The sequence below is a fragment of the Gossypium hirsutum genome, chromosome D05, assembly GCF_007990345.1.
Source record: "Gossypium hirsutum isolate 1008001.06 chromosome D05, Gossypium_hirsutum_v2.1, whole genome shotgun sequence".
Classification (NCBI taxonomy): Eukaryota; Viridiplantae; Streptophyta; class Magnoliopsida; order Malvales; family Malvaceae; genus Gossypium; species Gossypium hirsutum.
The window spans coordinates 9529449-9542056 of NC_053441.1; the positions used below are offsets into that span (position 1 = coordinate 9529449).

The 12608-nt window shown below is 32.2% G+C and overlaps 2 protein-coding genes across 4 annotated transcripts; one reads left to right on the top strand and one right to left on the bottom strand.

Moving 5' to 3' along the window:
• Positions 1-374: 374 nt before the first annotated feature.
• LOC107906335 (protein LIGHT-DEPENDENT SHORT HYPOCOTYLS 4) lies at positions 375-1679 on the top strand. Its single transcript, XM_016833305.2, has one exon. It carries the CDS (start codon positions 911-913, stop codon positions 1445-1447), a length of 537 nt encoding a protein of 178 aa, XP_016688794.1. The 5' UTR covers positions 375-910; the 3' UTR covers positions 1448-1679.
• Positions 1680-7077: 5398 nt separating this feature from the next.
• Positions 7078-10864, bottom strand: LOC107906333 (probable WRKY transcription factor 14). Of its 3 annotated transcripts, XR_001686703.2 has the most exons (4): positions 9923-10864; positions 9074-9214; positions 7844-8522; positions 7078-7757 (listed from the first exon to the last, which is right to left on the bottom strand). XR_001686703.2 is itself a non-coding variant. In XM_016833303.2 (3 exons), exons 1-3 carry the CDS (start codon positions 10561-10563, stop codon positions 7919-7921), a joined length of 1386 nt encoding a protein of 461 aa, XP_016688792.2. In that variant the 5' UTR covers positions 10564-10864; the 3' UTR covers positions 7078-7918.
• Positions 10865-12608: the final 1744 nt, after the last annotated feature.

Sequence of the window (12608 nt, forward strand, 5' to 3'; positions counted from 1 at the left end):
CCTACCTTTACCCTAATCATGCTTTTTCCTTCATTCATTAATCATTACTCACCACCCTTAACTTTCTTTCTTTCGTTTTTTTAGGATCAATAATTATATTTAATATTTTTAATTTAATAAAATTAACTTCTTTAAATTTATTTTTTAAATTTTAATATATTATGTTTTTATTAATTAATTTTAAACCATACCTTTTATTATTTATTATATATTTTTTAAATATGTGATTTTTACTGGCATATACATATTTTATATATTTTGTGTTGTATTTTACTTATCATATAAATTGTGTTCTAAAATTTCAATATAATGCCATTTCTTGGTTTTTTTCTTGTAGAACTTTTCATAACCATTTTAAATTTTCTATAAAATTTGAACACAAATATCATAACTCATGTCATATATATGAAAAAGTAGTGAAAAAGTCAAAATATAAATTTCCGTGGAACCAAAGTAACTTACAGACAGCAATAACGTATTTACGCGGTACTTAGCCAGTTGCCACGTCTTAGCTTGGCGTCTTCGCTTTCGCTTCATTTCTTTCCCAATTTGAAGTAATTAAAATATTAATCAGACTCAGCTCAGCTCCTAATATAAAACCAATTATAAACACGTGTCGAGTGATTATTGGAGGATCAGCAATGGTTTTGTTTTATATTCTCTTTAAATAACAATAAAATCGATGCTCCGACACTCCTCCAATTATTAACAAATTCGCTCCCGTCTCTCACTCTGTGTCTGTCTCTATATATCTCCATAAACATTCCAACATTCCAAACGCCTTGTTTTTGTGAACATCATAATTATAATTATATGCAGAAAAACAAGAAAAACGTAAAGAAACCATCACCCTTAATCCGACTACTGTTTCTGTATCTTCACAACCCTAGCTAATCCCAATTTAATCAATATGTCAGCAGCTGTTGCCGCCGCCGCCGCCGCCGCAAGCGTCTCATCTAACACCACTTCTTCTTCTCATCATCCAAGTAACCAGGCGCCGAACCATGGCTGGATACCCTTTTTTCAACCACCGGCACAACGTGCAGCGCTCCCAGCTTTGAGCCGCTACGAATCTCAGAAGCGACGTGACTGGAAGGCGTTTGTAGAGTACCTGAAGAAGCATCGCCCCCACTTGGGTCTCTCCCGCTGCACCGGAGTGCATGTGCTTGAATTCTTGGACTATCAGTTCGGGAATACTAAACTCCACACACGGAACTGTCCTTTTTGGGGCAACCCTCCTGACCTACCATCGCCATGCTCATGCTCTTGCCCTCTCGACCAAGCATGGAGCAGCTTGGATGGTGTGGTAGGGCGCCTCCGTGTAGCTTTTGAGGAGAACGGAGGCCAACCAGAGACCAACCCTTTCAGTGCTCGTGTTGTGAGGCTGTACCTAACGGACCTCAGGGATGCTCAAGCCAAGGCTAGAGGAATTGCTTATACCTTTTGAAGAATAAGATGATAAATGACGATAATGATGAAAGCATTTGGATTGGACGTTGTTGTAGGAAACAAGTTGGGTGGTCCTGCTGGGGAATCCCTGTATGCATTGTCTGTGATGAACTAGATTTATGTTGTTGATCACTGCCACTGGCATTGGAGTAATGTACATTTAATTTACATCTTGTGTCTGTCTTAACGGATCAGAGTACTGGAAGAAAATTTGAAGGCTGTTCTATTTACTTTCTTGAAATCTTATTTCATCTTAAAGTTATTATGATTTATGATAAAAGGGTTGGACCACAACATGTGGTGAGGGAAAATCCTCACACGTAATTAGCTATTGCTCAAAAGTTTTGTACCAAAAAACAATTAATATCTTTGAATTTAAATATTTACCAAAATTAGTTGGTAGACAATACCTTTTGTTTTCTTAATTTTACCACACATCTATGGGTTGTAAAGAAAATTATTATCAACGCGTATCCTCACGGGATGTGATTGTATGAAACTGTGATTTCACGTTATTTTTATCCATTTCTAATAAAATAATGACAAATCAGATTTTTTTCTCTTTAACTTTTAGCCTTTTTCTCTTGAAAAATTCAAATCTAACTAAAAATGTTAAAAATCATACAGACAAATATAATTTATTATTCATACTTTCATACAATCCTTTCGCTCCTTATTAGATCTCATTATTTTACCAACACACTAGAAAAAAAATGTTCTACACCAAAATTTAATGTTTAGCCACTAAATTATAGGTAAATTTTAATTTTAGTCATTTAATTAAAAAAATTTGCAATTTGATCACTGAATTATTTGAAAGTTTTCATTTAGGTCACTAGGTTGTTAAGTTTTTTTTTCTTCTTAAAAAGTTTTGCCAATGAACTCCAAGAAATAATTCAATGATCAGTGCGGTGGACTAATACCCCTTGACGAGTAGGACATGCCTTAGATCTAAGTTTATCTGACAGCCAGTGTCGAAGATCGAAGAAAAAAGCTAATTGAATTTTGGTTGGCAAATTCATGACATCCAAAGTTGTTTCATGAAAAAAAATTGTAGAAGAGAAGGGAAAAAAAAACTTTCAATTTGTGCAAGTAATTTGAACAGAGAAAGACATATAGCATCGATTTTAACAGCTTGGTTACTTAAATGAAAACTTTTGAATAGTTCAGTAGCAAAATTGTAATTTTTATAATTAAGTGACCAAAATAAAAATTTACCCTTAATTTAATTAGTAATATGTGTTTACCCTATCTTATAACTTTATCAGCCTTTTATTTTCTCCATATATTATGGCAGAAGTTGCTCTTCATTTGTGCTCATGGAAAATAGTTCAAATAAAAATATCATTTTCAAATTTACTATTGTTGGGGAACACGATAGTTCCAACAGATTATTATTGAAATCACTTAATAAAAAATGAAATAAAAGAAATATGAATAGACTACAGTGTTAAAAATTATATATAACATCTTAAGCACGATTATAATATTTAAAAATTAACAGGAATATATAAGATTTTAACAATTTCGATTTATTTGTTTTAAATTTTATTAGATTAAAATAGTTTTAATAAGCCACACTTGTATAGTTATTTATTAATATTTAATCTTTTACAATTAATAATTTGTGGTAAAATAAAATAAAATAAAACCCTTTTTTTTACTTATATCTTTGTCTAAAATAGCAACTAGTTTCCATGTAATTTGTTAATTTAAATTTTATATCATAAAAAATGCCAATTAATCAAATTAAGAGCTTCTATATCCTGCTTTAAAGATGAAGGTTATCTAGGTGCCAAAAATACAATAAATCAAAATTAGAATATATTATAGGTTTTTTTATACAAATTGTCTAGAATTATTCATACTTCCTCCCCAACCCTTCAATAGGAGGATAAATACATTTCAGAGTACTCGAACTTACATTCTCTTGCATAGGTAATAATACCGATACCAGTCGAGATAGAACTCATTCAGTATATATTATATGAGTATATTGTCAAATCAAATGGATAGTTGCTAAAATTATGAACGTATATTACCTACAACTTTAAAGAAAGATGCCAATACATGAATGTATAATAATTTTCATGAATCTATTTGCATGGCACATAGTCTAAGTCTTATTAGGAATAAGATGCTAATTCATTTTTTTTCATCTCAATAATGAGTACTAAAATATATATTCTTTTTATTATCAAATCAGATATACTTGGTTTATGTTTCAATTATGGAGTTGAATTCGTATAACTTTTGGGGTAATAATTGTGAATAAAATATTTTATATTCTAGCAAATCTTAGTAAACAAATAATTTAGTGTATTAAGATTATGTTATATATTATAAATTGGTTGCATCGCATTCATATATGAGATATAATTCCAAGTGATGTCAGCCACAGAAGTATAGTATGGTTGGAAGGAGGAGACAGATAGACTTCAATTTGACAAATGACATTTCCAATTTTCTTTTTCTTTTTTTGTATATTTTAGTTAAAGGTGATAGTGATGGTGATGGTGGTAGTGGCAACCATTTGGATTAGGAATTTAGGTAATATCCTGCTTTGATTTTGTTTCCACAACTATGACTCACTCACTATTATTAGTGATGTATCTTTATAGTTCCATTCACTCGTTCATTTCTCAAATATTTTAATTTAACCATTTGTGTATCTCTTTTACAATATAAACTTTATTTTTATATTATTATATTAACGGTTAAAAGTCTTATATCGATGTCGATTGGATCTTAATTCAGTTGTACCGATATTATTGTCGGTGCAGGAAGACGTGAGTTTGAGTGCGCTAAGCGCATTATCCACCTATATAAAAAAACAAAAACCGTCCATTTTATCGAGCATAATGACACGAATCGGGCTTTAACGAGTTATAATATGCAACACCAAGTAGTTCCGCTTTCTCGTTTCGAGAAGTGCATTGTTGAAACTGGGTTAAAATGCCAAATGGCTCTAGATTCAGGAGTTCACGAAAGACAAATCATTTCTACCGATATTGACAATATTATTTTATCGGGTAATAAAAATACTCTAGGCATTCCATTAGTTATGTATCACCGTTTTAACAAAAATACTTGTATACATTAAATTGGCCGAGTTTAGCAGGATAAATGTATTAAAAAGGGACAAATTTTAGCTATGGTTGGTGGCGTACTCTGGGCAAAAGCGTATGAATCATTTTATTTTTTAAATTACATTTTCATAACTATGTATATAGTATGAGAGTAAGGGAAAAAGAGTTCTGCATTACCATATTGTAATTTATTCAACTCCCATCACAGAGTTAATTAATTGAAATAAGTTAAGTGGGGAAGATTTGGTTGAAGAATGGTAGATGGTTGATGCACTTCTAGTCCTCGCAGGCTATTGGAACTACAAAAGGGCCCAATCGCCATTAATGATGGGTGGAGGCCAGATGTAGATCATGGCAGGTTCTGGTAGCCCAAATCAGGCCTATCACCCACCTGGAGAAGGTGAGTGAAAGCAAATCAAATTTTGCCTAACCATTACTGACTAATTTCACTCTCAAAGCTTTGTTTCTTCGGCTGCTTAACTGATGGGATTGTATTCCATTGGTGAACCAAATGCTTTTCTGATTGAAATTAGGGTAGGGCTGTAAGCTGTAAGAAGCATAACTTAGAGGTGCAAAATGGTGAATATATGACGAGAATTCAACTAGTGTGATAATCAAATCTTTGATCAAACCATTCTTTTTCCATCAACTTATAATTTACGTCTAGATACTTGCATCAAAATTTCAATTTAGTTACTACATTTTAAAAAAAAATAGTTAAATTGTTGAAACTATCAATATTCTTTAGAAAAAATTTTACTCATTTAATCGTACTAACTTCAGCAGCAATACATTATGAACTCAATAACCATACTTGATAGGAAATTTTAACCCCAAAAAATGCATAATAATAAATTTAATTATATCTTTTTGTCAATTTAGCTCTTATTTTTTAAGTTAAATTTAAAATAGTCAAATCACTTTGTTAAAGGAAATGCTAATTAAAACATTAATTTTTTTAGATGTGACACCTGCATGGCAGTCCACATGTGCATCATGTTAGCATGATATTATTTGTCTTGTATGCCACATCATCAATAATGTAATAATGATAAAAATATTCAATAAAATAACTCAAAATTCAAAACATTAACATGAAATACATATGGATTGTCACGAGGATTGTCATGTTTAAAAATTTACATTTTAGTCAAATTTTTCATGAAAAAATAGCAATTCAACTCTTTTTGGAAGGTTGATGGTTAAATTCAACTCATTTTAAAAAATTGAGAGCTAAATTTGAAGAAAAAAACCCACAAAAAATAGTGTGAATTTGAGTTTTTAAATTAATTTTCTATAACTTTTTAAATACAAACATTAAACCCCCACAGTTTATTAACTGTAAAAGTCGACAACATATTCTTTACTTTATTTTATATCAAATTATATTATTACTCCATGTGAAATGCATAAGTTGCAATTTTAATCCATGTAATATATTTGGCTAATTTTAGTTTTTATGCTTTTTTTAGATTTTGAAATGTCAGGCCAAAGATGATAGTTAAATTTATTAGGTCAACTTAAACAAATTTAAATTTTTTTAAGTAGTCGTAATTAAATTTAAAATTTTGAGATATCAAAATATAATTTTATTATATATTAATTTTTTATTTCGTCATTTTTAAAAAGAATAAAAAAGATATTTTTCATTTTTTAAGTTACAGTGTAATTTTACCACGTATTAATTTATAAGTTTATCATTTATGAATGAAATGAAATACAATTTTCCTTGATTGCACCCCTCAATTTTGCGCATGTAGGTCCAATTTTACTATTAATATTGTATCATGTATAGGTTGTGGATTAGTTCATGTTCTTCAATTTCATCATTTTAATCCTAATTCAAACTTCAATTGTTAAATCCAGTAAGAAAAATGTGTGAAAATAGCAATCTAACATGGCATTGCATATATGACACCATGTTTGTGATATAAAATTTTACAATTAGAAGAATTTAACTTAAACGAAATTAATAATTACTATCTGGATTAATATTAAAGTTTCAAATTAAGGTTACTTAAATTTCACAGCTTAATAGATAATTATAAAAATAAAATATTAAAATAATGATAAATATGCAATATAGATATCATTGTATTTATAAGAATTTATAAAATACTTAATAATATAAATATAATATATTAAAATTTATAAGTAGAGATGAAGAAGTCAAATTCCTACTCAGTTTTTTTATTATTATAAAATTTAAATTAGCCTACTCAGATAAGTAATTTCATTTTTGGAATTTTAACAAAGTCGATGGGTTTAAAGGTAGAAAATGATAAAATTAATATTTATTTGAATCGAAAATCACCTATGCAGCTGGGTTTCTAACCTATATTATTAAATATATATAAGCCCTAAAAAAATAATTATTAAATGTTTAAAAGAAATGGATACATTAATTACATAGGAAATTAATTAGGTGCCGTAGATTAGAACACAAAGTCTTTGACTGTTACCTACAAACACTTGTTATTCTCATGCCTACATATATCATTAAATGCACATCACATGATTGGACTACTAACAGAGAATCTTTTTAAATTAAAAATACTGCTACTATTAATGTAGATGGTTTTGAAAACTGTCCTTACAATGCATTGAACAGAATATGATAATATGAATTATAAGAAAAATAGTGTACCCAAAAATACAAAAAGAAAAAAAAGTGGCAAATTTCTGAATTTCTCTCCCATGCCAAGCTCCAAATACTAATACTAAATAAATGGAATTACACAGTTAGGTGGTTGGATGGATATATAATAAAAGAAACAGAAAGCTGAGGAACCCAAGGCCAAGGCCGAAGCTTGTTTAAAAGAAAAAAAAAATATACTTCTCTCTCACCATTGCACATATCCCTAGACAACAAGATTTGACAAGAAAAGTCAAGCTTTTCAAATGATTTTTTTACCACTTATTTCCTCACCATCAAAGCATTTTAATCATGGGGTGTTTTTTTTTTCTCATAAGAAGAATAGTAATTAATTTCCACTCAAAAAAAGAAAAAGAAAAAGAAAAAAGAAGAAAGGGCAAGTCCCATCCTAAATCAAACTGCTGCCTGCCCCTGAGTTTTCCAGTCATGTCTGATGGGCACGTACTTGTTACACTATTCAAACCTTCTGTTCCTCAGCTTTCTGTCCCATCCTAAAGGAATGTGGGACTCCACTCCCAATCCCAGCGCCTCCGTCGTTTTCCCCCCCTAATCTCCGTACTATTCTGGTAAATAACAATAACATTATAACTCCCCCAAAGAAATTTTTTAAGTTATAATAATATTCCACTAACAAGGTTTATAGGAGGACCTTGAATTATTGTTTAGTGTGGAGATTTGTTGCTTCTAAAACAAGGTCTTGCTATAAACCCTTTTTTGGCGTCTTTCAGAAAGAAGCATCGTTGTTCCCTGGTGGCCAATCAAACAGACCAAAAGGATCCATTATTTTCTTTTCTTTCTGCTCATCTTGATCACCACCACCGAATCCTTGTGGGAACAATAGATTCAGAGGGTCTGTCTCTATCTCATCCAATTCAGCAAAGAAATCCTCGGGTTGCTGCGAGTCTCCAGCCATTAATGCAGGTCTGTAGGTTTCGGGGATTCCTTCACCAAATTCAGCATCGTCTATTTCCAGCTGCTTCTCCATATCTTCACTCTCTTCTTTAGCTGATGCGCTTGCGGTTGAGTTAACAGCTGCAACGGTGGGAGATAAAGCATCATTGCTGCTCTCTTTAAGGTCTTCTTCCTTTGGGGTTACTGCGTTTTGGGTCTGGGAACGTGGTGAGGTAATCTTGGAAGCAGCAGCATTATTATTATTGTTTTTGGATGGTTGAGACCTTGTTGATCCCGCAAGAGCGTTTCTTTGGGTCGGCCATGGATGGTTGTGCTCGGATGTATAGGTGATTACAAGCATATTAGGATCAGTACGGCTTCGCTCCACTTGCTTCCTTGCAGAGCAGCCTTTGGAACTGCTGCACCTGTAGTAGCCCCTAGAATGCAGTTTACAAGGATTATTTATTGCAATTAATTCACCCACATTATAACACTATTATATATCAGTCAAAGCCGATGGCTTGCATATTAATCTGATTTACAACATCTTTAACTTATGAACACAAAAACAGGATTAGAACCACAAATGTAGCACTAGGTAACAAAGATGAAAACATCGGTTATTTATGTTTTGCATATATTAGCAAAAGCATTGGCGAAATAGGGACGAGCATGTACGTATGATGATGAAATGTGCAATTTTTGCTTGCTTGGCTGTATCATATAGTGAATCGGTTTCTATTAAGAAACCGAAGAAACATGACTTCTGCAGCTTGTCAGCTCAGAAGACAGATGCAGAATAGCTACTGCAACTGCAGCTTTAGTTTCTCAAACTTATTAGTAGCTTTTGGCTCATCTTGCGAATCAGAACTTAACATAACTAACTACCCAATAATGTAATATTTCTCCAGTAAAATATTATATTATAGTGTATATATCTATCTATCTATATGTATGTATGTATGTATGTATGTATGTATGTATGTACCTTGGATAAGGGGAACCTTTGATTGGTTTCTGTCCGTACTTTCTCCATGCCCACAGATCCGAAGGAACTACTTCTCCACTAGACCTGCTGTTTGCAGCTGCCGGTGCTGGAATACAAACCACCTTCTTAACCTGGCTCTTTCTATATATATATATATAACAGTTTACATCAGTGAAAGAAAAGATATACCATTATTTGAAAGAAATAGCATTCATATCTATGGCTAATAATTATCTCTTGGGAGAGAAAGAGTATATGCTTATTACTTTAGCTCTTCATATACTTTTTTTTTTTTGTGGTGACATATGATCAGATTTACATTTTTGGTCATAATTTTCCCTAAAGAAGGTGAAAGTGATTGTAGCAATGAATATCATCCGTATTACTGCAGGTGGGTTAAGGAAGAAAAGTAAGTACTTCATGTCACTACATGAAAGCTAGGTTAGTTTCCCAATTAAGTTATCGACATACCTTTTTCAGGTTTGATTAAAAGGCTGTCAGGATTTTAACGTTTTAGCATTTATGTAAACTTCAGATGCCTGCAAATCATACACCACCACCTCTTCCTTTCTCCAACATATGAGATTCAGACATATGTAATGTTATAATTTGATTTAATTAGTACCAATAAACCCTAATTTCTTACCTTATAATTTTATGAAAGGAAATGAAAAAACCCAAAGTTAATACAAAAGTTTTCATTAATTAGTTTCCTAAATGCTATTAGTTCATGCATCATGACTGTCAATTAATGAGACAAAAAGAAGAGCAATAAAAAAATATAGTACTAGTTGAAGGGGGGGTTCAGTTGAATAACGAAGACGAGGTAAGAGAATTAAATATTATTACCCTAACCTTCTCTTGATGCCAAGATTCCGCGGAGATGAGATCTGCAATGGGCCTGTGCTATCAATCAAGCAACTTTTTGAGGTGTTAGCATTAATCATGTCGCTCGGAAGCACAGCAGGCGCCTTAATTCCTCTCGGGGAAACGCAAGCAGCCATCATCGGCGAATCACAGGGCGACACAGGTAGCTTACTCGAGCTTGCCGAGATCTGAATCCGAGAAAATATGTTGCAAGGACTTGGCATGTCTTCTTCAAACAGCTTACCTTGCCCAACCATTGTACTCGAACCGGAAAAGTTGCAAGTATCAGCTTCAACGGTGGCGGAGCTGGTAGTATTGATGATATGATCAGTTGAATTAGGGCTGCTAAAGTAAGCTGAACAACCAGCTGCTACGTCAAGCTCGTGAAGAAGTGGATCTCTCATGGCGGAGAAAGGGTCACCAAAAGCGTTTAAACCATGATCTTCCATGGCTGAAGAAGGGAAATTCAATGGATCGGAGGGGAATTGCTGCCAGCTTGAAGCAGGAACAGTGTTAGAACCGTGACCAGTGGCACAGCTCAACGGACCACCGCCACTTGCCCGAACTATGTCGTTTAAATCACCTTCACCTTGGTAGTTATCCATGTGTAAAGAAACAAACATGTAAGAAAACGAAGAGCTGATTCTGTCATACAAATCTACTACATCTATATTCAATCTCGGCTCCTCTCTCAGCTTTAATTTGCACCAAACTGATTCCAGACGTCAAAGACATGCAAATGTTTTGATTTTGAAAGGGAATATGAAAGAAACCAAGTGTTTTTCTTCAAGGTTTTAGAACAAAACTGATCGATCGATGTCTTCTTTCTTCTCGTCAAAAGCAATTTAAGACTGGTTTTTCTTTTCTTTTTCTTTTCAAGAGAGAGAAGGAGTCGCTGACTTTTCATACAAAACTGCTCTTTTTTATATGCAACTAGATAACAATAACAATAGAAATAAATAAAGAGGATTTTTTAAACTACAAAACCATAAGTGGTATAGTAATTAACAATCTTACGTTAGTTAATGCCAAATGGGTAATATTTATGCAACTTCACCGAGGCCAACAAGTGAAGCATTTTCATTAAGGCTCACAACTTCAGTTAAAAATACATTTTATCCATTTATGAGACCAAGGCCATGCCCCTTTTACATTCACCTTCACTTCATTCTTTATATACGTATATAAGCTATTTTACATTTAACTTAAGATCAAAAAAGTAAATGAACTTTGTACTTGAAATTACTACTCATCGGAATTCAGCTAAATAAAACTGTGGTAAGGAATATATATTTGGGGGAGAAGCGTTTGGGGATAGCGATTGGTTTGGTGAAGGGACAGGGCAGTGCGTTTAGTTTCATACTTTGATCACAACCTCTCATAGTGATTCTTCACTTTTCAACCAGCATCCAATAATATCCTACTCTACACCTTTTACCAATTAAATACAAAATGATATAATATTTGTTTTAAAAGAATAGTTAGATGATTAATAGAAAATTAATATAATAATAAATTTAACCACTAACATTTTTACGTTGTATAATTATTCAGCTAAAAAGTTTAAAAAATTAATTTATGTTCCAAATTTGATAAAAAGATCTGCCAAAACTGGAACCACCCGTAAGCTCAAGATCAGAAGCTTTTCATTTTCTCTTTTTTTCTCTTAATGCTCTCATTCACTTTGTAGGATCGGAAACTAACAACTTAGATTACTAGGTCTACCTTGGCTAACCCTTGACCGATTTCACAAGATCAATGCTTGAATTGTTCGATGTCAATTTAGGGGAGTTGCTCTTGTTGTTGTTATCACTGTTGCTTACCCTCTTCAGCAAACATAGAGAACCTCATTGCTCATTCGGTTCGCTCACTATTTAAAGGAAAATTGAATCCTCCTTTGAAATCATCAACATCTGGAGCCGAAAACGTTATAGGCTTAGTTGAGTCTAATGAATAAATGATTAAGATAAACAACTTGGGGAGACAAGAGTTCAAACAAAGTTGCAAATAAACTCAATTATTGGTCGTCTAGTCGATACCAAACAATGCATTTCGTTGATAAATAGGAGCGATTAGAATGATATCACTTCATCCCTACGTTTGACTCCATCACAAAATGAAGAACAACAATAACAATAAGCTAAACAACCCAAATTTTGAAAAATACCCTATTCAATTTCCAAAAATGAAAAACATACCCTGTTAATTCAACTCAATTTTAAGTCTAATAGCTTCAAAAAAAAAATTAGGCTTTACTTCATCAATGGCAATCAGCTCAAACTAACAAAAAATGAATTAATTGCCATTGAGTGATATTTAAGTTATCAATCATTTGAAGTAGAAGAAAGCAATATAGCCGGAGATTATTTAGTTTCACAATAAATATAAATTTTAAAAATATATATTTGTTTTTATTTCGAATTTACACATTGTTATTTTCGTGTAAAAAATGGATAAATGAATATAATATGTAAACGTTGAAAGCTAAATTTAAAAATTAAAACTAAATTGACATAATGTGTAATTACTAAGGGTTAAATTTATTATTATGCAAATTTAAAAGATGCCACGTCAAATTTTTGTTAGTCGTTGAATATCGGGAGACCAAAAAAGAAAATTTTGAATAGTAAGATGAGAAAAAAAATATTATTAATAGTGTGGTGATTAG

What these genes read in the sequence shown, in the direction of transcription:
- LOC107906333 (XM_016833303.2), bottom strand. Translation starts at nt 10,563, where the DNA reads ATGTTTGTTTCTTTACACATGGATAACTACCAAGGTGAAGGTGATTTA. An exon ending in GGCATCAAGAGAAGGTTAGG is followed by an intron (nt 9,215 to 9,922) that starts GTAATAATATTT and finishes ATATATATATAG; the next exon opens with AAAGAGCCAGGTTAAGAAGG. An exon ending in AAAGGTTCCCCTTATCCAAG is followed by an intron (nt 8,523 to 9,073) that starts GTACATACATAC and finishes ACTGCATTCTAG; the next exon opens with GGGCTACTACAGGTGCAGCA.
- LOC107906335 (XM_016833305.2), top strand. Translation starts at nt 911, where the DNA reads ATGTCAGCAGCTGTTGCCGCCGCCGCCGCCGCCGCAAGCGTCTCATCT.